This window comes from Tenrec ecaudatus, chromosome 14 (assembly GCF_050624435.1).
Source record: "Tenrec ecaudatus isolate mTenEca1 chromosome 14, mTenEca1.hap1, whole genome shotgun sequence".
NCBI classification, from domain to species: Eukaryota; Metazoa; Chordata; class Mammalia; order Afrosoricida; family Tenrecidae; genus Tenrec; species Tenrec ecaudatus.
Genome location: NC_134543.1, coordinates 47839901 through 47866003, shown reverse-complemented (window position 1 = coordinate 47866003; position 26103 = coordinate 47839901). Strand labels below are relative to the sequence as shown.

At 38.4% G+C, this 26103-nt stretch overlaps 1 protein-coding gene across 2 annotated transcripts in view; it reads right to left on the bottom strand.

The window, feature by feature from the left end:
* Positions 1 to 26103, bottom strand: part of EXOC5 (exocyst complex component 5) — a 171062-nt gene that overhangs the window by 29153 nt on the left and 115806 nt on the right. For both annotated transcript variants that reach the window (XM_075531821.1, XM_075531822.1), the window contains exons 2-4: positions 11270 to 11364; positions 10339 to 10486; positions 3529 to 3723 (exon numbers count right to left, since the gene is read on the bottom strand). In XM_075531821.1, coding sequence (XP_075387936.1) covers positions 3529 to 3723; positions 10339 to 10486; positions 11270 to 11364 — 438 coding nt within the window. The remainder of the gene's footprint in view (positions 1 to 3528; positions 3724 to 10338; positions 10487 to 11269; positions 11365 to 26103) is intronic.

Sequence of the window (26103 nt, the reverse complement as noted above, 5' to 3'; positions counted from 1 at the left end):
GAGAGGAATTCTGGTTTTTGACAAAAACCGGCGCACTGAGATGGTTGCATGAGCAGGTGCATTGTCATGGTGGAAAAACCGGTCCCGTCTGTCACAAATCAGACCTTTTTTGTTGCTATTATACAATCTTTTCAGAAACTCTAAATAGAAAGTTTGATTAACAACCCAACCTTGTGGAACAAACTCTAAATGCATTACAAGTCAACATTTCAATCATTCAGGAAGTGGATGGATGTCCAGAATTAGGTTTATTATCAATTGACATTTCACCCTTTTTGGAAACGAGAAAACCACTCATACACTTGAGGCTTTTCCCATAGTGCTGTCTTTTTAAGCTGTGTTCAACATCACAACAGTTTCTGCGGCATTTTTCCCCGAACAGAAAACAAAATTTCACAGCCACATGAGACTCAAGTAAAACTGCTTTTATGAAAAAATTCACTGTGACCAGAGAGAACCTTCCCAGGCGACACCAGTGGGTATACTATCTCAGAGCGAGTTGCTCAATGCTTGCCTAGTTGGGGATGGGGTGGGGTACTAAGAAAGCTGCGCTTCCGCTTAGTGCAATTCTAGTTTTTTTGGGGGGTACCCCCTCCCTTTTGTACACATACACACACGCACACAGTGCGCACGTGTGTGTGTAACTTACCATCGAGTCAATTCTAACCCACAGATCCTTTAAGGCAGGACAGAACTGCTCGTGGGTTTCCGAGACTAAAACTTCTTTTTTTTTTAAAGAGATTGTAACTCTTTACTGGAGAAGAAAGCCTTTTCTTTCTCCCTTGGAGTAGTTGGTGGTTTCAAACTGCTGACCTTGTGATTAGTAACCCAACACATAACCACTATGCTATCAGGGTTACACACACACACACACACACACACGTAGATTTAAAATTTTATTGGAAAAATGGAATGAAGGTACAGAATTTTTCATAAATGTTGAAACCCACAGTTAGAACTGAAAATATAATATGACTCTATGTAACCCCACAACCCTCCTCTCCCACAATTTAAAAATGCACAAGAAAGCAAACTGTTAATTACAGGAATACATCTGGAGTGTTAACAATAACGAGCAAACCAATCATTTCTCCTTCTGGAACTGAGATTTGAGATTTTATAATACCATAATCCCCTCCCAGATGAAATGTGCCTGAAATTCCAAGTTGACTGCGAATAAAATTATGGCATGATAAATGCAAAAATGTTTGTCTATTATAAGTTTATAAACCCAAAAGGATAAACAAGAAATATGGAAATGGTTTAGCTCATACTGCTGCAAGTGGTAAAGAAAACAATAAAAATACTTTGTTCTGGAAGTATCGATTTAAGAAACTGCAGTAACACCAAGAACTATAGTACAATTACTTGCAATGACTTGAAAATTACTAACCTCCCTGGCGGTAATCCCAAGTGTGGCTTGGGGTAAATGATAACTGTCAGAAGAAGTTTACCATACCTGGAATGTCTACTAGAGAGATTAAAATGAATAACTTCTTAAGAGTTACAGGCCTACAATATAAAACAACAAATTCTATGCAAAACAATGTACTGCTTTGGGTACAAAATTACTGACATAATTAGACCACCAGGGAGGTTAAAATGTTTACAGAATAAGGGAGAGAACATAATTTCATGACATAAACCATCATGGACAAGGAAAATTAGGTTAAAATAAATTCTAGTCAATCAATTTCAAAATTTTCTCTGGATGTTAAATGACTGCCTAGAGCTATATCAAAAGACACAAATGACACTGGCTATAATTGCTACATTTTACTTTTCCTAGAACATAAATACGTTGTACAATCTAAAACATGTAAGATTTTAATTATAAAGAACATTTTCATAATATGTATACTGCAAACACTTTATTGTAACACTTTGAAATATACGTATTTAGAAAATATAAACAAAATACATCACCCCTTAAGTTATCTGAAAAAGTTCAGCACTCAAGCCTTGTATATACTTTTACATACAAAAATCAGATAAATACAAAGCCAGAGGCTACCAAATTTTCAAAAGTTTAATTCAAATATTCTATCTGTGATAGGTTTGATGTCAACCTCAATGCCTAACCAGGTCATAATCTGGGTGTGCCTTTTTTATGAGACTGTGGTAATTAGGATTAGGTAAACTCCTGGCTACACATGGAGTGAAACTTGTCGGTCAAGTGATAGCTTGATGACACCTCCTTGGGAGTAGCCTTTTGAATGATAGCGAGGGGCTCTGGAAACTGCCTTTCTCTCTGTCCCTTGTCTTCCTGCTTGCTGGAACTGCCTGCTTTGAGGGGTAGCCCCATGTGGCTTTCTCAACACTAAGGGCTGCCTGAGCTCTACTGTTTCTACTACAGACTTTGGATCCATTCTACTCTGCACCCGCAGGCCTGGGATCTTCCTGGTTCATCATCCAAGTTACTGGCATGTGACTTAAATCAGACTGGGCTGACTTCTTGATATATAATTGCTTCTTGATACACAGCTCTTTCTTATACATATATTCGTGTCTGGATTTGTTTTTCTAGACAAACCAACCTAACACAGACAATGAGAAGTCCTCTTTGCTTGCCTCCCCATTTTGCCTTCCTGCTTGCCTGGATTGTGTCTGGCTCTGGGGTTGGCAGTAAACGTGGCCTGCTGACCTGGGAGCTATGATTCCCTGCCATGTTGCTGCTTACCTTGGATCCACGGACGGGCATTGGATTGAGCTGGGCAGATTTCTTGATATAAAGTGGTTTCCTGATACATGAGTGCCTTTGGTTTTGTTTCTCTAGAAAACTCAGCCTAGCAATATCCTTCTGGATATTAATCTGTTTATTTTATACCACAAATATATATTCTGAAGCTCATTCTTTAAAATACTGCTTTTCCTCAGATATTCAATACAGTCAATCTTAAGATTTTATTTAACATATTACTGGGCAATAGTATCATGTGAATCTACTATCTTTAACAATGCCTTTTTTCCCATGCATTTTGTTATCTTTATTTCCCCAGGGAAGAATTATATAGCAGCCATTTATCTCTAGACAAGGATTAAGTGATAGTACTATAAATGGGAGTAATAAGCAATTCATTTTCAATTCTTCTTGGTCCAAACTATGCTTTTTAGTTCTTTTTGACAGATATTTCAAACAATTTTCTTTAAAAGGTCATAATTCTTAATAGAAAGACATTTTTAGCTTAATGATTTAAGTGAGACCCAATGGAATGTAACTATCCAAAAACTATAAAAACTCTGTTAATATCAGAAGTTGATGATGGAAAAGAAATACATATTTACTTTATTATTTGTAAGCTGCATATAGTTACACAAGTAAAAAATAAAATGTTAGTCAATCCAATAGTTCATTAGAAATCTAAAGGCAAGTACGCTAATTTACATGTCAGGATAAAATCTTTAAACAAGTCAATTCTTTGGTGATTTTAAGTCTGACTCTGGAAAATATTAATTGTAGTTTATAATCAGAATGTTGCTACGGATAGTGTGATTTACTTTGAACTTTCTGACAGTGTTTGCACTTACCTTTTCAGAATTTGTAAAAACATCAGACTTCAATTCTCCATCTAGAAACTCATTAAAGTATTTCATCAGTTTCTGAGCCTCCACTGCCCGTTGTCTGGGTGTATTTACCCCCTCCAGTTGGTCCCCAAGGTGACAGACCTTGGTTGCTACATAACTGATGTGCTCATCTAGTTCTTGAAAGTGTTGGAAGGCAACCTAGGAAAATTGTGCACAAGCATAAACTATCAGAAAATCCACTTGTTCAGATAATACATATGAAAACTGACAATCTCACAATCAATCTCATCGATCTTCTTTAACTTATGTAACTAAGGATAATATATAAATTTATACATGAGTTGCTATACACAAATCAATATTAATTCTCCTTAGTACATGATTTGAAAACTTTTAAACTATACTGTAAACTTTTACATCTTGTAACTATTAAGACAATTATTTTATTATGAATACATTAGTTAAGAAATGAAACAGTAAAGCTAACATTTACATCCTGTTTATTAGCACAGTACTCAGTACTTTGCGCTAAATAATGATTTTGAAAACAGTGAATGAATTATGAAAGGGAACACACACCTGGCAAACTCTCTTGCTAACAGGAATTTAATTTTTTTTAAATACCAGAGGAAAAAATTAAAACTTATTAAAGACTATTTAATAAATATTTATTGTAAGTATTTAAATATAGCTAGCACAAGATTTAAAATAAAATTGCATTATCCCACTTTTGAAAGCAGAAAAGATTGCAGCATTTTTCTACCTAAGAATGGATATACTTATTTTTAGAATATGCCTACACTTCTTCTAGGGTACATTGATTGTCATATGTTAGTTGAAAATTATGTGTAACAGGTACCCAAGAAGAGCTCATTAAAAATTGCTGATAATTCAGCATGGTACTTTTGATCTAGCCTTAAACTGTGGGATATAGGGAGCAAAGCAGCTGTCTTATTTCGAGGACTTCCTTTGTATTGAACAAGGACATTATATATATTAACGTATTTCTCACAACAATTAAACAGATGAAACACAGTAAAACACAAAGATACTAAATAATTGAAATTAGATAGCTAATAAGTGGCTGAGTTGCAACAGTCAAACTCAGGCTGATAGGACCTAGCATGTGTTTGCCTACCTAACGCTATTACTCTCACTAAGAGAAAATTGTATTAGAAGTATCTGGAAACTATCATTAAAAAAAATTATTTTATTAGGGACTCATACAACTCTTATCACAATCCATACATACATCAATTGTGTAAAACACATTTGTACATTCATTGCCCTCATTATTCTCAAACCATTTGCTCTCCACATAAGCCCCTGGTACCAGCTCATTTTCCCCCCTCCTTCCTCACTCCCACCTCCCTCATCAACCCTTGATAATTTATAAATTATTATTTTGTCAAAATCTTACACTGTCTGATATCTCCCTTCACCCACTTTTCTGTTGTCCGTCCCACAGGGAGGAGGCCATACGCAGATCCCTGCAATCGGTTTCCCCTTTCTACCCCACCCTCTCTCCACCCTCCTGGTATCGCACTCACACCACTGGTCCTGAAGGGATCATCCGCCCTGGATTCCCTGTTTCTAATTCGTATCTGTACCAGTGTACATCCTCTGGTCTAGCTGGATTTGTAAGGTAGAATTGGGATCATGATAGTGGGGGAGGAAGCATTTAGCAAATAGAGGAAAGTTGTATGTTGGAAACTATCATTTTACCTACTTAAAAACACATTTTCCTAAATTAATAATGTCTCCATTATCAAATATATTTCATATTTCAAAATGTTTGTGGGAAACTTCCATTATTTTTTCATTTTGCTCACAAACTCTTTGAAGTCCTCCATATGCTTAAGTGAAGACTGCTAAATAAACTTTTGACAGAAATCAGCTTGCTAATCATAATCAATCTCTTACACAAAACACTGGCCGAGAGGCAACAGAGCTAAATGACGCTCATCAACCTACACATAGAAGGGCAGTCAAGCTTCATTCGGATCAGGCCCAGGATAGACATTAAAGTGTTCAGAGGTTCCAGATGAGCTCTGCCAAGTTAACCACCAGGAGTCCTTGCTGTTAGGTGCCATGGAGTCACGCCTACCCACAGCGACCCTGTGCACAGCAACACAAACCACTGCCCCCTTCCGGACCATCCTTACAATTTTTCAAATGCTTGAGCTCACTATTGCAGTCAATCTATCTTGCTGAGGGCCTTCCTCTTTTGCTTTGTCCCTCTACTTCACCAAGCATGATATCCTTCTGCAGGAATTGGTTTCTTCTGACAACGTGTCTGTGGTAGTTACATAATTTCATGTCAAATTGATAAATACGTGTAGGGGTGGAGTCCAGCCTGTCAATCAAGCCACAGCCTGATGATGCCTCCTTGTGGGCGTGGCTTTCTCAAGAGGAATCTTGAACCTCCTTTCTCCCTATAAGCAGACCACACACTCTCCTCTGCCTTTGTCTTCCTGTTGACAAACTTCACAGAGACCTGAGCGAGACATGTGGTAAACACCTGCACCAGCCCTGTGATGCTTCCACCGCCATTGGATCCAAAAGACTTTTCACCCACCGACCTGTGATCTTCTTGCGTTCTGCATCACTGCATGTGGCCGCGTGAGTCTGAAGAGAGATTCATGGACTAGTATCAGACTTATGGGCTAAGATTACATTTATGGACTTGATCTGGACTGGGCTGGAATATTTTCTTGATATACAATTATTCCTTGATATAAAGCTCTTTCTCAACCCAGACTAAAACAATGTCCAAAGTACTTAAGACAAAGCCTTGCCATCCTTGCCTCTAAGAACATACAGGCTATATTTCTTCCACGACGGATTTGTTTGTTCTTTTAGCAGTCCATGGTACTTTCAATACTCTTTGTCAGCATTTCAATCCAAACACATTGATTCTTCTTCAGTTTTCCTTATTTCATGTCCAACTTTCACATGGATAGGAGGCAACTGAAATTACTAAGGCTGGGGTCAAGCATACCTTAGTCCTCAAAGTAACTTCCCTGATTATCAAAATTCTAAAGAAGTTTTATGAAGCAGATTTACCCAATGCAACTTGTCTTTTGATCGCTTGACTTGCTGCTTTCATGCGCATGGATTGTGGATCTAAACAAGACAAAATCCTTGACAATTTCAATCTTTTCTCAATGTATGTCCAGTTGTAAGAATTTTGGTCTTCTTTACTATGAGTTGTAATCCATACAGAAGGATGCAATCCTTGATCTTCATCAAATTATTCAAGTCTTCGCTTTGAGCAAGCAAGATTATGTTATCTGCATACTGCAGCTGGTTGGTAGGCCTTTCTAGAAACCTGAAGCTGCAGTCTTCTTCATACAATCCAGCTTCGGATTACTTGCTCAGCATACATTTTCAGTAGCAGGTACGCTGAGCAGAGAGGAGACACACTTTTCCTGATGATAAACCAAGCAGGATTCCCTTGTTCTGTTCACACAACTGCCTTTAGAACCAAGTACAAGTGCCAAACGAGCTCAAGGAAGTGTTTTGGAATTCCCATTCTTCTTAAAGGCTATTCATAGTTTGTTCATTGGGTCACATTTCTTTGGAATGGGTACAAATATTTATCTCTTTCAGTCAGTTAGCTAAGTAGCTGTCTTCTTGATTTCCTAGCATAAACCAATAAGTGTTTCCATTGCTTCCTAAGTTTGTTGAAATGTTTCTATTGTTATTTCATCAACTCCTGAAACCTTGTTTTTGGCTAATGCTTTCAGTGCAGCTTGGACTTCTTCCTTTGGTATTAGTGGTTCTTGCTCATAAGCTACCACCTGAAATAGAGTGTAGACCAGTACTTTTTGGTACAGTGACTTTGTATTATTTCCATCTTATTCTGATGCTTCCTGCATCCTTCGGTATTTTGCACAAAGAATCTTTCAATATTACAACTTAAGGCTTGATTTTTTTCTTGAGTTCTTTCAATTCAGATATGCTGGGCATGTTCTTCCTTTTTGGTACACTAACTCTAGGGTTGTGAACATTTCCTTATACTATTTTAGTTTGTCCTTTAAATTTTTCTGTTCAGCTCTTTGACTTCATTATGTATTTCATTCATCTACCTTAGCTAATCTACAATTAAATCTCTTCAGACATTCACTTTTATCTTTTCTTTGCTCTCTTTTTAATAACCTTTGGTTTCTTCATAAATGTCACCTCATAGCTCATCAGGTCTCTGTCATTTGTGTTCAATGCAGCAGATTTACTCGAGATGCTCTTGAAAGTCAAGTGGGATAGACTCCAGGGCATAGTTTAGCTCTGTAGACCGGTTTTAATTGTCTTCAGCTTTAACTTGAACTGACTTATGAGCAAATGATGGTCTGTTCCACAGTTAGTCCCTGGTCTGATTTTAGCTGCTCAAATTGAGCTTCTCCTTTGCTCTTCCAATTGATAGAGTCCATTTGATTTCAGTGTATTCATCTGGAGAAGGCCATATGTACACTTGCCATTTGTGTTTTATAAAGTATTTGCTATGAAAATTCATCTTTCAAAATTCTATCATGTGATCTCCTGCTACTGTTCTATCACCTAGACCATATTTTCTAACTATGGTTCCTTCATCTTTGTTTCCAACTTTTTCATTCCAATTGCCAATTACGAATACATCTTAATTGCGTTTCTGATAAATTTCTGGCTGAGGATGTTGGTACAAGTCTTCAATTTCTTCACCACTAGCTTTCTTGGTTGGTACATAAACTTGAATAAAAATCGTGCTGATTGGATTTCCTTGAATGCAAACAGATATAATGCTATCAGAGACAGCATCATACTTCAAGATAAACCTGGAAATGTCCTTTTTGACAAGGAATGCAACATCATTCCTCTTGATTGTGTCATTTCCAGCACAAATGATTTTCTGATTCAAAATGGCCAATACCAGTTAATTGCAACTCACTAATGCCTAGGATATCAATTTTTATATGCTCCACTTAATTTTTAACAACTTGCAATTTTCCTAGATTCATACTTCACACATTTCAAGTTACAAGTACAAGTTTTTTTACAGTCAGTTTTTTTTTCCTTTTCTTATTTTGAGTTGTGCCCCATCAGCAAATGAAGATCCTAATGGCTTTAACTCCTACAGATTCTACTTTGTAAAGGCAACTCCTCCTCATAATCAAGAACCTCCCAACCCAAGCAACCCATCCTCTGGCACTAACTCTGACAATGTTCTGCTTCCATTTATTAATCCTTCGGTATCTATTCATCCTGGGTGACCCTGCTAGCATTTGAAATACCAATGACATAGTTTACAATATCGTAGCAACACACAATCAGCCACAGTAGGGCAAACTGATAGACAAGTGGTGGCCAGGAGTCCTTAAGTGGTGTATATGGTTAATGCAGCTAACTAAAAGGTTGGAGGTTTGAGTCCACCCAGAGATGCTTTGTAAGGAAAAGACTTGGTGATCTGCTTCTAAAACATCAGCCACTGAAAATTCTATGGAGCACGATTCGATTCTGACACCCTTGGGTTCACACTGGTACACTCACACTGGGACTTAACACCCTGGACAGTATAGTGGTTTGGCTGTACTCCAACATAGTATAAAGAGTTCTGCATTTGCTTTTCCTGTGGAACATACTACATGGTTCGATGAATTGTCATAGATCAGAATACTTCTTGGGAAAAACAATCCAGGAAATAGTTTGTCTGGTACTACTTTATGATTAAAGAGAATGCACATGCATACTTTAATATCTAAGCTAATAAAAAAACTCCTCAAAATAGAGGTCTGCTGAATTCTCAATCTTGAAATTTTGAGTTGTAGAGAAGAAAGGATCACACTGAACTAGATAATACCTATACACCAGAAAATACTGTCTGACATTTCCAGAATGTCTGTAATGGGTTAATTATGAGTCACACTTTAACACTGTATCCCATGTGGGAAAGAGGTGTACAAGCCTCAACAGTTGCTATAATTTAACTACATTTTTTTAAAAACTTAAAAAACTGAAAGGAAACATGGTACATAACCTATACAACATGTTGGCACACATGTTCACTGCTAGGCTGCTTACCATAATGTTAATTCAAACCCACCGAACACTCCATTGGAGCAAGATGTGACAGTTTGCTCACACAGAGACCATGGCCTTAGAATACGTCTGGGAAGCTCTATCAGCCCTCTCACTGCCATCGAGTCAATGCTGACTCATGGAGACCCTGCGTGTTTCCGAAACTTTTAACTGCTTATGGGGTAGAAAACCAAGTTTTTCTCTCTCAGAGCTGCTGGTGGTTTCAAACTGCTGACCATATGTATCGCACTCTAATGTGTACATCGCCACGGTTCCCTTCTGTCAGTCCTACAGGGTCATTATGAGTTGAAATCCACTTGATGGAACAATTAGTTTATTTTGCTTTCTGTACAAACTATAGAGTCACAAACTGTTAACCATCTGATTACTACCCAAAATGTTGGCAATTTGGGTCACTTGAAAGACAGGTGTGGTAATCTACTTCTAAAAGGTCACAGTCTTGAAAACCCTGCGACACAGTCCTACTCAACCAACATGAGCCTCCAAGACTGTGCTTTGACAGCTTCTACACTTACTGCAGGAGTATATTTTGAACTGATGGATAACTGAAAGGGTTGCTTTTGTTTAAAGCAATTAACCTAAAGGGCTACTTATGCAATTTTACAAACTAAAGTAAGTAGCTGGGGAAATTCAATAAAAAACATTGCTATTTATTACTTCTTACTGCTTTCAACAAAATTTGCAAGAACTTCCATATCTTACACTAGCGGGCGGCAACAATAGAGACAAGCTGGAAGTTACCTGATTGCTTTTCTGGAGTTCTTGTACCTTCTTGGCAAATTCCTTGGCTTCTTTCTGACACTGCTGTTCTAGTTTTTCTACTTTTCTTTGGATTCTTTCATCCATTATTTGAAGTTCTTGAATATGATTTACAAATTCTTCCAATAATCTAGTAGAGGAAAGATCTAACATACATCAATGTATCTCTGACCAATCATTAAGAACTGACTTAAGGAACCTAAATAAAAAAAGCCTTAAAAGGAATTCTAGAAGCAAGAAATGATCATGTTAATCAGTATAGCATCATTAGGAATTTCTTCAATCAGAATGTGGTCTTGATCATGACCTCACAGATTTGTCCAGAATCTCTTTAAAACAAACATGACTTTTAAAATTTAGCCAGTCTCAGCTATTAACTTATCAGTGGATAAAAGGAATGAAAACCTCACCCAGAATTCCCACTAACTCCCAAAATGGAAACCAATTTTATGACTATTCTATTTGAAACTGTCAAGTAAATGTACTATGTTAAAACTGTGCATTCTAGGGTAAAGTGACTTTCTGTTCACCTGATTTACAAATATACTTAATTCATAGCCATGGTCAACTAATTATTGATCTTATTTTTAAATTTATTATTAAAAATAATTAAAATTATTTACTCCTAATTTATTACTAACAATTTACAAATTAGAAAAACATAATTAAATCTTATAGTCAATAAGATCTCTTCCTCATACCAGTTAAAATGCTACACTAAGTAAAAAGAATGTAAAAGGAAAAACACAATCCTAAATTTCTTTTTTTTTTTTAACTAAATTTCTAATGCTGAATTCAGAACACTGGATTCTTTACATTTTGAAAATGAATCCCAATAATCACCTGAATTATAAACATACATTTGTACTCAAATCTATGAAAAACATCACCTCCAAGCATGCTTTTAATTTACCTTTTGGGATCAAAAGCTTCAGCTCCCCCTCTAGAGCCTCCTCCCGGGGTTCTCCATACAAGACGTTCAATATACTCATCTGCCACAAAAGGCTCCTAGTTTACAAAATAAAAAGTTTTTAAAATTTCAGGGAAGATAATGTAATATGAAGGGCTTCAAAGGGTTTATAAAAGAATTCCATTAAATTTTAATTGCATTTGAGCCCCCCTCTAAAGTAATTCTTTACAAAAATACAAGAGTTCTAGTATGTGAGAACTTGAAATCAAATTATTGATTAAATCTTTAGTAAACAAATTACTTATTAAAATTAGCATATTAGAATAAAAGTATTGACCAGTTAGAATTCTGTCCCTCTCATCATACTGGAAAATTTTAAAGAATGTTAACCAGACTGATAAACTGAGGGATGACACAATAAATTTCAGTCATACAGCACATCAGAGTAAGAATAGAAATACCAACAGTAATGTTATCACTGTAGAAGCAATCGAAAGCATTATCTCAATTACCTCTATCAATAAGACCTAAGAGGAAAGTCCTGTATATTAAGAAATATTAACTCAAATTAAAGTTAGTTTAGAACTAAATAAACATTAGAAAACCTGATCAGCACATGAAGTCCTTCTAAATAATGGTGTTGAGATAGCTAAATTTTTTAAGTGCTTACTATATAAAGATATGTACCTACCACTATGCATTTAATCCTTAATCCCTTTTCTCCCCTCCTCTCAACAGACATGTACCTATATTCCCCCAAAACTGGACCATTCCTTCCCCACTTCCACACTGTCCCTTCCCCATCAGTAAATCTCATCCCTCTGACAGGGTTGCCTCCCTCTCCCAGGGACCTCACCCCAGATCCACATGGGTACCACTTAGCAGATGGCATCCCCTTATTCCCCCACCCATTTGATCCCAGCTGTCGTGAGGTATCCTCCAGCCAAGTAACCTGCACTATACTTACCTGGAGCAGATGGTGTAGGGGACCATTGGCACTGGCCCTCCTCTCTAGTAGGCAGTCAAGACTAAATTATTTTAGGTAGTAGTTGCTTTTGTTAAATTTCATCAAGTCAGTTCTAACTCAAAGTGATCCCATGTAAAACAGAACAAAACACTGCCGACTGTCCTGCATCTTCCTCACAATTGTTTCTACATTTGTTGCAGCCACTGTGTCAATCTATCTCATCAACAGTCTTCCTCTTTTTCACTGACCATCTATCTATCAAGCTTGATTTTTTTCCCTAGGGACTGGTGTCTCCTAATAACACGTTGAAAGCATACAAGACAACGTCTGGCCATCTTTGATTCTGAGGAACATGCTAGCTGCAGTTCTTCCAGGACAGACTTGCTTGTTCTTTTGGTAGTCTGGGGTATAGTCAGTATTTTCCAAAACCATCATTCAAATGCATCAATTGCTCTCTAGTAACCCTTAGTCACTGTCCAGCTTCCACGTGCATAGAATGAAAATACCATGGCTGGATCAGGTACACCTCAAGTCTTCAGTGACATCTGTGCTCTTTAACACTTTACAGAAATTTTGTGAAGCATATTTTCTATGCAATACATTAATTCCCTGACTGCTGCTTCCATGAATATTGGTTGTGGATCAAATCCTTGACAACATCCATCTTTTGTCCATTTATCATGATGTTTACTGGTCCCGTTGTTAAGGATTTTTGTTTTCTTTACATTGGGTAGTAATCCATACTGAAGTCTTTGATCTTCATTAGCGAGCCCTCCAAGTCCACTTTACTTTCAGCAAGCAAGGTAGTGTCATTTGCATATCACAAGTTGCTAATAAGCCTTCCTCCTAATCCTGATGCTATATTCTTCACATACTCCAGCTTCTGTGCTCAGCATACAGATTAAATAAGTACGGTGAAAGGACACGGTCCTGACCCACAACATTCCTGATTTTAAGCCACAGTATCAGTATCCCCTTCTCATCCCTTCAAATGACTGCCTCTTGGTCTATGTACAGGTTCTGCATGAGCACAATTACATGCTCTGGCACTCACGTTCTTCATAGTATTACCCATAATTAGCGACATCACGGCACAGATGAGTACCTTTGCATAGTCACTAAAATACAAGTAAACATCAATGGCAAGGAGGGTCTAGGATGTCTGGTGGGGCTTGATCAAGGGCAATGTAACCGAGAAGAATTACTGAAACCCGAATAAAGGCCGAACATGATAGTGGGACAAGAGGAAAACAAAAGGAAATAGAAGAAAGAACTAGGAGACAAAGGGCATTTATGGAGGTCTAAATACAGGCATGCACATATGTAAAGATATTTATATATAACAATAGGGAAATAGAACTATGTACATATAGTCATTTGTTAAAGTATTAAGGTAGCAGAGGGACATTAGGCCTCTACTCAAGCACTCCCTCAACGCAAGAACACCTTGTTCTAATAATCTGGTATTCTGTGGTGCTTACCTTTCCAACAAGATCACTGAAGACAAAATGGGTGCATAAGCAAATGTGGTAAAGAAAGCTGATGGTGCCCGGCTATTAAAAGATATAATGTGTGGCGTCTTAAGGCTTGAAGATAAACAAGCAGACATCTAGCTGGGATGCAACAAAGTCCACCTGGAGGAAGCACACCAGCCTATGTGATCATGAGGTGTCACTAGGATCAGGTATCAGACATCAAAGACCCGGAACAAAAAATCATTATCAATGTGAATGAGGGGGTCAGGACCAAGGGTGTGAGGGACGATGCTGGGAGAGTGGAGGGTGAGTGGGTTGGAAAGGGGGAACAGATTACAAGGATCCACATGTGACCTCTTCCCTGGGAGAGGGACAGCAGCGAAGGGGGGAAGGGAGACTCGGATAGGGCAAGATATGGCAAAATAACGATATATAAATTACCAAGGGCACATGAGGGAGGGGGGAAAGGGGAGGGAGGGGAAAAAAAAAGAGGACCTGATGCAAGGGGCTTAAGTGGAGAGCAAATGCCTTGAGAATGATTGGGGCAGGGAATGTATGGATGTGCTTTATACAATTGATGTATGTATATGTATGGATGGTGATAAGAGTTGTATGAGTCCCTAATAAAATATAAAAAAAGAAAAGAGGAGAAAAAAATGATTAGGGCAAAGAAGACTGTACAGATATGCTTTATACAATTGATGTATGTATATGCATGAACTGTGATAAGAATTGTATGAGCCCCAATAAATTGTTAAAAAAAAATGTGAATGAGGGGGGACTGTGGAATGGAGACCCAAAGCCCATCTGTAGACAACTGAACATCCCCTTACAGAAGGGTCACAAAGAAGAGACGAGCCAGTCGGGGTGCAGTATGGCACTGATAAAACATACAAACTTTCCTCTAGCTCTTTAATGCTTCCTACCCCCACTATCATGACCCCAACTCTACCTTGCAAATCCGGCTAGACCAGAGTATGTACATGGGTACAGATAAGAGCTGGAAACACAGGGACTCCAAGACAGATAAACCCCTCAAGAGCAATAATGAGAGTAGGGATACCAGGAGGGGGAGGGAAGGGGAAGGAGGGTTGAAAGGAGGAACTGATCACAAGGATCTACATATAACCCCCTCCTCAGGGTACGGACAACAGAAAAGTGGGTGAAGGAGGACATTGGTCAGTGTTAAGACATTAAAAAAATTGTTTTATAAATTATCATGGGTTCATGAGGGAGGCAGAGTGGGGGAGGGGAAAATGAGCTGATACCAAGGGTTCAAGCAGAAAGGAAATATTTTGAAAATGATGATGGCAAAATATGTACAAATGTGCTTGACACAATGGATGTTTTTGTATGGGTTGTGATAAGCGCTGTTTGTGCCCCCAATAAAATGATTTTTTAAAACCCTCAAAATAAAGTTTCCAGAGAGAGCCTCCACTCTCAAAAAAAAAAAAGCAGGGAAGCCAAAACAGAAGACTCTAATTAAACCCAAGTCCCCCAAAATCCAAAGCAGTAAACCGAGTTGGATGGCAAAATTTAGTTGTACCCTTTAGGATCTAAAGCAAAGATCAGCAGACTTTTTCTAAAAGAACCATAAAGATTTTAGGTACATAAAATTCATGGTCTCTATTGCAACTACTAAATTGCCATTGCAGTACTAAAGAAACCATTGAAAAAAAAACAACCTCAAACTCGTAGCCCTTGAGTCAATATTGACTCATGTCAACCGTATAGGCCAGGGTAAGCAGGGTTTCTAAGATTATAACTACTTTTTACAGGAATAGAAAGCCTTGCCTTTCTACCACAAAATAACCATAGACAAAACATAAACAAATGGGCATAAATGTATTTCAATCAAGCTTTAAGAACAAGAGTGTGTGGCAGGGGGTTCCACTATATTACATCAAACTAAGGGGTCCTTACAAGTCTTTACAGCAAAAGAGATAAGGATGTTGGCCACAAGCTGCCAGTCTGGTAGAGCATGGAAAGTCTTTTGGAGGCACAGCTGAAGCAACAGATCTGACATGAAACTACCTCCTAAAAAAAGGAGCACTGTCCTCCATGATACATGATAGTGTATAAGGGGCTTCAAAAGTTTGCAGAAAACTTCCATTGTCTTCTAATTCCACACACTTGAGCGTGGTGCTTGCTGAATGATATCTGGTGAAGAGTGGACTAAGCTCTGGGCTGCTAACTTCAAGTTCAGTGGTTCACACCCACGAGCTGCTCCACAAACAAAAGGATGCGACTATCTGCTCCTGTAAATCTTCACAGTATCAGAAACCCTACAGAATTCTTCTCTGTCCTAAGGGCTACTGTAAGTCAGAACAGACTCGATGGGACTGGGTTTGGTTTGGGCATAGTTTTATGTTCCAAATAGGTAAAATACCATATATACTCGAGTATAAGCCGACCCAAATATCAGCCGAGGTACCTAATTTTACCAGAAAAACGGCATTAAAAATGTGCTGGAAAACTCGCTTATATACGAGTATCTACACTACGTGCATCAGGAACAAGGGGTGAAAGTAGGAATGGCCCCACGTATGACTGTATTTGAGCTTTCTTTTCTGGCAACTCTGGGTTCTGCAGGATTAGAAGTGTTGGTCCCCAAAAGGAAATACTTTCACCTAGGGACATAATTTGCCTACAGCTTCTGGGACTTAAATTTGCTGAAGGAGCATGGCACAAATTGAGAAGAACTAGATGCAAATATCCATTGATAATTGGAATATGGAATGTACAAACTGTGAATCTAAGAAAACGAAGTTGTCAAAAGTGAAATGGACACATAAAGGTCAATATCCTAGACATTAGCGAGCTGAAATGGACTGATATTAGTCATTTTGGATCATACAGTCATATGGTCCACTATGTGTATTAATTTTCTCTACTTGATCTCTAGGTTCTATTATCTATTGCAATGGCTACAAAGAACTCAAAGGAAAAAAATCATGATGAATGAGTTTCTTGAAGAAGTTATCAAGTTATAAAGCCAGTGAAAAAAGCTCAAGGTTGAAAATGTTTATTAGGACTTGTTACAAAGTTCATTCAGATCTGCTAATAAATGCCAAGGGAACATACACTCCCGTAAACCTCAAACTCAAAGGCATTCAGCTCAAGCACCTGGGTCAGCAAATCCAGATCCCCAAATTAAGTGTCCAGAAGCATGCCACTCCACCAGCCAGACTCCTGCACAAAAGAACTCAATTAGTTTCACTTGCTCTGTGGTGTAGGAAGTCCATAACTCTGTTCCAGCTCTTGAGTCTGCCACTGCTCCTCCAATGTTATAGCTGTTTTCTGAACCCAGGAGGTTCAATGCACAGAGATCGTGGATTCAGAGGGCACTCTCCACGCCTAGCTCTTGTTGGTAATGAGATCCCTCCTCTATCATCTCAGAGGGCTCCCTGTTCACAAGTGAATCCTATCAGTATCTCCGCCGCCCCCCCTCCCCTTCTTACCAGACCTATGTGGGAAAGGGTTGTTTGGTGGGAATTAGAAACTTTGGCTTTCTAGAGGAGCCACGTTAAATAATTCACTGTCCCTCAACTATCTTTGGAATGGTAAATTAAAGAATAGCATTGAATTCCTCTCAAAGAATATTTCAAGATCTAACCTATGACAGCATAAAATGAAGGTCAGCCAAAAAGTACTGCTACAAAATCACAAATACTTATTACATCAAAAACATTAACTGGGAAGCTATTGTTTCTTGACATATCCTCCATCTAGGTTTATATAATGTCCCCATCCCTCTAAGCCTTCTTCTATTTACACCACATAAATGCAGGTTCTTCATCTTGGACTCCTTTAAATGTCCCTTGGGTTGGAGACTAAAATGACGTCTGAAGGAGCTGCACAAGGTGTGAGGCAAGGATTCCCAATTAAATTCTCCTTCAACAGCCCTTGCAACCCTTGAAGAATGAGTAGGTGCATTTTCATGATGGAAATATACTCCTCAAAAACAAGAAAGAAAAGAAGTATACACCTCAGGACAACTTTCCCAATCTTTTACTCAGCAATGCCATTTTCAATTTTTTAAAAATTTATTTCTAAGTCTCCAAGATCATCTATGTCCTTTGAGAAAATAATGATTATTCCTTTGGCATCCCACATATCAATCAGCATAACCTTCTGAGCTGACTTCCCTGCCTTAAACTTAAGTGACCCAGCAGTTTGGAAGCTGCTGAGTTTCCTGAGTTCTACTGGTAAAGCCAAGACTCTTCCTGCTTACAATTTATTACACACAATCATCTTCATTAGCTTTGATCTTGCTTAAAGACAGATGGAATGATCAGCTCTTTGAGCTAGTTGTGATCTTTGCACAATGCTTTGGGCACACATCCAATAGAAAGTCTGCTGTGGCCAAGATGTTTGCTTACAATTGAACATACCAAACCATGTGGGAGCTCACCTTCAACAGCTATCACATCAATTGTAATGTCTATGGCTTTTACCAACAGTTTCTGGACTCCAGCCAGTGTCTTCATTTGACAAGGCCAATAGGTTGACAGTCTTTCCTCTCTGGGCTCATCTATAAAGGCTTTCCTACCTTCCTTAAAAATACTTGATCAAAGCTGTAAGAGCCCCCAATAAAATGATTTTTAAAAACTTGATAAAAAAATACTTGATCCATCTAAGAACTATTGTTTTATGTGGGGCAACATTTCCAGAAACTTATTGCAAAGCTTGAATGATTTGAGAAGTTCTCTACTTGAGTTTTAAATATGTGAAATTAGCCCTGGCCTCAAAATCACTTTTTACTTGGTACACAAAGTATTTTTCCCCCATAAGGCCCTCTAATGATACTAAGACAAATGTATCACCAAGAGAACCTTTATGCAGCCACTCACTCATCACAGAGACACATTTAACCGGAGTAAAATCACTCGGACATTAATTGGAACCCTAGTAAACAATACTTTTATTTACCCTCATACACATAGACCTATAGGGCAGACAACTGATACAATTACTAAAGTTTATGCAACAATGAATAGCAATGAAATTCAAGACTTTTCCCAACTTCTGCAATATGAAATTGATAAAAAATGGAACCCAGATAACTAGAATGCAATAGTTTCACCAAAGAAGGGAGATCGGTAGTTGGAAAATATGGCTTTGGTGATAGGGAACTATCCTAGATAGAACCATCAAATTTTTCAAGACTAACGACCTCGACATTGTGAATACAATATTATAAGAGCATAAGTGGAATTCTAAGTATGAATCACCTTTCTATATAAAATTCACAGGAACCAAACTGACTACATTTACACAAAGAGATAATGGAAAAGTTCTCATTATGTAGCTGTAAGAGCCCCCAATAAAATGAGTCCCGCGGGGTTTATCTGTCCTGGATTTCCTGTGTTTCCAGCTCTTACCTGTGCCAGTGTACATGCTCTGGTCTAGCCGGATTTGTAAGGTAGAATTGGGATTATGATAGTGGGGAGGGAAGGAGAGGAAGCATTAAAGAACTAGATGAAAGTTGTATGCTTCATCAGTGCGAAATCTTTCTTAATTATCCCATGAAGAGCTTCTGGATGCTTACAGCAGCACTGCAATATCTGTTTCAGAAGTCTGCCTCTCTATGGTGAAGTAAAATTACTTGGTATGGCTCTTCTATCCATAGTTTTTAACTCCTACTAACCGACTTGGCCAAAGCATATAAATAAGGTAGAGAGGACTCTTAACTCTGTCAGGGATTGGTCAGTTTTGTCATTTCTCTGAGTGTAAAGGTGACTCTCTGAAAAAGGAGGAAAATCCCACAGCCATGAGGAAGAGTAGCCCGGCTTATCTGGGATTCAGTGAGAAGTGGTGCCAGAGAAACCGTGAAGAAAGTGCTGTGGTGGCAGCAGAGACCCTGTGACAGACTGGCTGGCTTCCTGGCCCACAGGAAGCTACGTGCTTTCTGGCAAAACTGTAGCTTGCAGAGTAGGGTGTTGTTTGGGCATTTATCACTAAAGGAACTTTTGTAACACTTGTCAAGTAGGGCAAAAGCCAACTGCCCCATAGCTGAGAGACTGAGGGACAAAAAGACATGCCTGCTGTCATGGCTGACAAGAGGCAGTGCTGAGGACAAAAGGACTGCATCCTTTATGTTTTCTGATCCTGACATAATTTATTACCTTCCCTGATTAACCCCAAAATCCTAAATATTATCTTAGAGTTCTATGTGACCAGCAGAGAAGAAGAAAGCCAAAGGAGGAACAGTTGTCAGAATAGAGGAGGATGGAGGGTGCAGGTATGCCTGACTTTAGGAATCGCTTTTGCTCAGAAGTGGGGTTGGATTTCCCCATGTGTAGCCAGCGGAGATTAACATGAGGCCCCCACCCCACTTCCTCACCCTAACCTACATTTTTAACTCTTAAGTTTTTGATCACCAGGGTTCAATGCCTAGCACAGGGTAGGTAAGGTACTTTATTAAATATCTGATGAATTATATTGCTCATACAAGTGACACTACAATTCAGAGCCAGGGTCTACAAACACTAGTTTAACAACTATGATGGTTAAAATAGACAGCATATTTCATGTTCCTTAATATTTAAATATCTAATTTAGCTTACTAAATATGAATAAGGAAAACTTCTTTTTCAACAAGACTGTTTAAATCAGTGGTTCTCAACCTTCCTAATGCTGTGACCCTTTAATACAAGTCCTCATGTTGTGGTGACCCCCAACCATGAAATTATTTTTGTTGCTACTTCATAACTGTCATTTTGCTACTGTTATCAATTAGGTGACCCCTGTGAAAGGGTCGTTTGACTCCCAAAGGGGTCATGATCCAGAGTGAGAACCCCTAAGGTTCTTTTTTTTAATCATTTTATTGGGGGCTTATACAATTCTTATCACAATCCATACATACAGTCATTGTGTCAAGAACATATGTACATCTGTTGCCATCATCATTCTCAAAACGTTTGCCTTCTACTTGAGCCTTTAATATCTGCTGCTCATTTTCCCCCTCCCTCCCCACTCCCCCCTACCTCATGAACCCTTCATCATTCATAAATTATTAATTTATCAGGTTACACTATCCAACATCTCCCCCCCTCCCCCGCCTTCTTCTCTGCTGTCCCTCCCCCAGGGAGGAAGCTACACGTAGATTCTTGTAATCAGTTCCCCCTTTCTACCCCACATTCTCTCCACCCTCCAGGCATCGCCACTCTCACCACTGGTCCTAAAGGAGTCATCTGTCCTGGATTCCCTGTGTTTCCAGTTGCTATCTGTAGCTATATACATCCTCTAGTCTAGCCAGATTTGTAAGGTAGAATTGGGATCATGATAGTGGGGGGAAGGAAGCATTTAAGAACTAGAGGAAAGTTATATGTTTCATCGTTGCTACCCTGCACCCTGACTGGCTCATCTCCTCCCCACAACCCTTAAGTAAGGGAGTGTCTGGTTGGTTTAAATAGATTCTGTATCTTGGTTTGAAAGTCAAAGAAGCAGCTGAATGAAAGTCGAACATGATAATGGGACAAAAGGAAAATAGAGGAAAAAGCTGGGAGGAAAAGGGCATTTATAGAGGCCTAAATACAACCATGTACATATGTAAATATATTTATATATAACGATAGGGAAATAGATTTATGTACATATATTTATATGAAGGTGATTTGAATGATCTACAAAAGTTGGGTTGTATTTGAGGTTGTGAAACTGGTTGAATGTTCTAAGAAAGCAGACATTAAAAGTCAACACAAAGGGAATTTCAGTGTGGCAGGCGAAGAATTAATCTTAATATAGCGTATATGAAAAGGAAGGGTTCCATGTAAGGTAAATTGGCATCTAATTATAAAGATTCTTAATGCCAGGGTTTGGAATTTGATTTTTGGCTTTTACTTGCGAACATAAAAATCAGTTATCTTATCCATGTTAAGCACAAGGGTGTCAGAGTAGAAATGTGCTACATAGTTTTTAGTGGTTGATTTCCCAGAAGTCAATCTCCAGGTTCTCTTCCAAGCCAACATGAGGTGGACTTGAACTTCCAATTTTTGTAGCTAAGGCCTTTAGCCATTTGTACCATTCAGAAACCAGAAAAATAACAAGTTCTGGGAATTTGATTATAGTGTTACTAGTGACTGAATTCCAGAATCTGAATAGCCAGGAATACATTTTCACCTGTGAAATACACTTATATGTATGCTTCTTTGACTTTCTTTTTATTTATTCATTTTATGTTATTTCATTATTTTTTTTAAATCATCTTATTGGAGGCTCTTACACCTCTTATAACAATCCATATATCCATTGTGTCAAGCACATTTGTACATATGCTGCCTTCATCCTTTTAACATTTTTTTTCTACTTGAGCCCTTGGTATCAGCTCATTTTTTCCCTCCCTCCCCCATCCTCACACTCTCATGAACTCTTGATAATTTTTAAGTTATTATTATTTTCATATCTTACACTGCTGTCTCCCCCTTCACCCACATTCCTGTTGTTCATCACCCTGGGTGGGCTATATGTCAATCATTGTGATCAGTTCCCCTCACCTTCCCCCTACCCTCACAGTATGCTACTGCCATTATTGTTCTTGAGAGGTTTATCTGTCCTGGATTCTGTGTGTTGAGAGCTCTTACCTGTACCAGTGTACATACTGTGATCTAGCTGGATTTGTAAGGCAGAATTGGGGTCTTGATAGGGCAGAGGAGGACGCATTAAAGAACTAGAGGAATGTGATGGTTCCCTTGTGGCTGCTGTACTGCACCCTAGCTGGTTCAGCCCTTCCTTGTGACCCTTCTGTGAGGGGATGTCCAATTGTCTACAGATGGGCTCTGGGTCTCCACTCCCGCCACCTCCTTTCATTTGCATTGATATGATTGATTGTTTGTTTGGGGTCTTCTGATGCCTGATACCTGATCCTGTCAACACCTCATTATCACACAGGCTAGTGTGCTTCTTTCAGGTGGGTTTTGTTGCATCCCAGCTAGATGGCTGCTTGTTTATCTTAAAGCCGTAAGACCCCAGATGTTATATCTTTTAATAGCCAGGCTCCATCAGGTTTCTTCACATTTTCTTAAGCACCAATTTTGTCCTCAGTGATCCTGTTGGGAAGACTGAGCATCACAGAATGCCAGATTATTAAAACAAAGTGTTCCTGTACTGAGGGAGGATTAAGTAGAGGCTCATTGTCTATCTGCTACCTTAATATGTAATATATAAACATATATATTTCTATTGCTCTATTGTTATATAAATACATTTACATACATACATGCCTGTTTAGTCCTTTATAAATGCCCTTCCATGTGTTGGCTTTTAATGTCTGCTTTCCTAGAATGTTCAGCCAGTTCCACAACCTCAAATGAAACCCAACTTTTGTAGATTATTCAAATCACCTCCAAATTTTTTCTCTCTTGTAAAAACAATTTTTCCATCCCCTCAACTCCTATGGTACCTTATCTAGATCGCTTAGTTTATAACTTTTTTCCAGTATATAACTGTATATATATCTTTATTCCTATTTGATAATAAAAAGGTTTTGCAACGAATTCGACATTTCCCAAAATATGTTCCATGGAACTCACAAAATGACCCACACAAGCTGTAACAACCAAAAGTCTTATGATCTCTAACAGTTTGATAATTGGGCTTCTCAGAATCTTTAATGTACTAAAGTATATACTAAATATACAACTGAAACAGAACATACCCATTTCCAAAAATCATTCGGCCACTAAACCTTCTGGGGTTTTGTTTTGGGTTTAGCCCATTTCTTAAGATTAATAAGGAGTCCTGGTGGCACAGTGGTTATGTGTTGGGCTGCTAATCACAAGGTCAACGATTTTAAAACCAAAAGCTGGTCAGAGATAGAAACATGAGGTTGTCTACTTCCATAAAAAGTGACAATCTTGGAAACCCACTGGATCAACTCTACTCGATCCTATAGGATTACTATGAATCAGAACCAATGGAATGACAGTGAAAATAGGATTAATATTTATATTCAGCAAGCCCTTTGGGGACAAGCAATCTCATTAATTTTTATACTTTACCTTAAAGTTAGTGGGATAAGGCTTTCTACTCCATAAAGATTCACAGCCTTAGAAACACAAAGGGCCAGTTCTACTCTGTCTTATAGTGTCATTATGAGTCAGAATTGACACCATGATAGGGCGTTAGGTATCTTGAAGTGAATAGGAATTTACCCACTTACCCACGGACAAAATTCAGAGAGGTCTGCAAATTGGAGGAACAGGAAACTTCCAGGGAGGAATGGGATAAGTGATGTTACATGCTGAGGATTGCAATCAATTACATGAAACAAAGGTGTAGGAGCAGTTGAATGGAAAATTGATCTACTCTGTAAACTTCACTAAAAATCACACTAAAAAGTAAAAAAAAAATTCATGTTCTGAATGTCCATCTTGAGGTTATCATTTAAAAGCACTGCAGACAGAATGTTCCAAAGATTTGTCAACAAGGGTTGAAAATAAGAAGATATGCTGGACAGGTTCCAGGGCTTATGCTATTAAAATAACTAAATCATCTATTACTAAATCATTTCTGTTAACTAAAATATACTGTAGTTCGAATTTCTTACATGAAGTTGTTCCAATGTCACAAGACAAATAATATTTTTGTTTCATGAATTAACACCCGTGAATATTGGGTTCAAAAGTCTGATTTTCTAAGTCCATTTGTCAGCCACTGGAGATCCCCTTGCAGAGGGGTCTAGGGAGGAGACGAGCCAGTCAAGGTGTGACATAGCAACGATGAAAAATACAACTTTCCTCTAGCTCCTAAATGCTTCCTCCCCCCCCCACCCCCCACCCCCCCATCCCTCCCACCTCGGCCGCCACCCCACTATCATGATCCCAATTCTACCTTGCAAGTCTGGCTAGACCAGACGATGTACACTGGTACAGATAGGAACTGGAAACACAGGGACTCCTGGGTGGATGATTCCTTCAGGACCAGTGGTGTGAGTGGCGATACTGGGAGGGTAGAGGGAGAGTGGGTTGGAAAGAGGGAACTGATTGCAAGGATCTACATGTGACCTCCTCCCTGGGGGACAGACAACAGAAAAGTGGGTGATGGGAGACATCGGACAGGGCAAGATATGACAAAATAATAATTTATAAATTATCAAAGGCTCATGAGGGAGAAAAATGAGGAGCTGATGCCAGGGGCTTAAGTGAGGAGCAAATGTTTTGAGAATGATGAAGGCTATGAATGTACAGATATGTTTTACACAATTGTGATGAGTTGTATGAGCCCCTAATAAAATGATTTTTTTAAAAGCCTGATTTTATTTTGATTTAACCTTTTGCCTCAATGTCAAAGAAGAAAACAAAATTCTACTTCATCATGCATGAAAAACAGGATAAATAATCCTTGACTGCATCCATTCCAATGTTCTCCAGCTATGACTAAGAAAGGGAAGTTTAAAAAAAAAAAAAAAGGCACTCCCTGACTTGTCCTACAACTTAGATCCCATGGCAGTAGCAACAGGAAACAGCAGCAGTGACTGAAGGTATTTTGTTTTTTTTCCCCTCTCCTTCAGGGAAAGTGACAACTTTTTACTTGTAATTAAAGCACTAAAGAGCAGAGTGTTGTAAGGCTAAACAGATAAATACATTTCTCAGTAACAACCATTAAAACTTAGGTATGTACTTAGTAACTAAAGTCACTAGAAAATATGCGGCCCAAGAAGCATATATATTTTCAAATAGGTTATATGAATGCAGTGTTCGAACATTTAGAGAAAATACATATACAAAATGATCTGGTCATTAATTATTAATGTGAAGCTGATCTCATTAACTCACAGGTTAGTATCTTAGGAAGCGTCTAACAGTATAACCTTTTTTCCCTGTTAGTTGGCTTGTGACACACTTCAATGAGTAAATAAAAGGCCACACTTGGTAATCTTCTACATTTATAACATGTGAAAAACAAAAGACAATAAGAAAGAAGGAACCACTAGTATTTTGCTCAGGGATACACAGCAAAAAGAAAGCCCCTCTGTTCCCATGTCAATAAACAGATGGCACCATTTGGAAATTGGAGAAGTTAATGTTAAATAGCTTCCAACAGTGAAATTTGAGAAAACACGCCTAATATTTTTAAAATCACTTTATTGGGGATGCCGAATATTTCTGAACGATTCCTGTTATAATATTTCATTTCATTCAAACTTTGCTATTTCATTACAATTTATTATAACAGTGGTCAGTGGCACATGATGCTACTCCTCCCAACAAAAGCACCATCTATCCAAATTCTTTCTGAAACCCAAAATGTAACAACAACGAGGGGGGGGGGGGAGAACAACTCCATTTGCTGTAAAAATTGTGGCATTTCAATTTCAAGCCGCACCAAAACAAAAAAAAAAACCAAAACCCTGCAGAACTGAAGTCAGAAAATAAGATACACTTTTTCACATC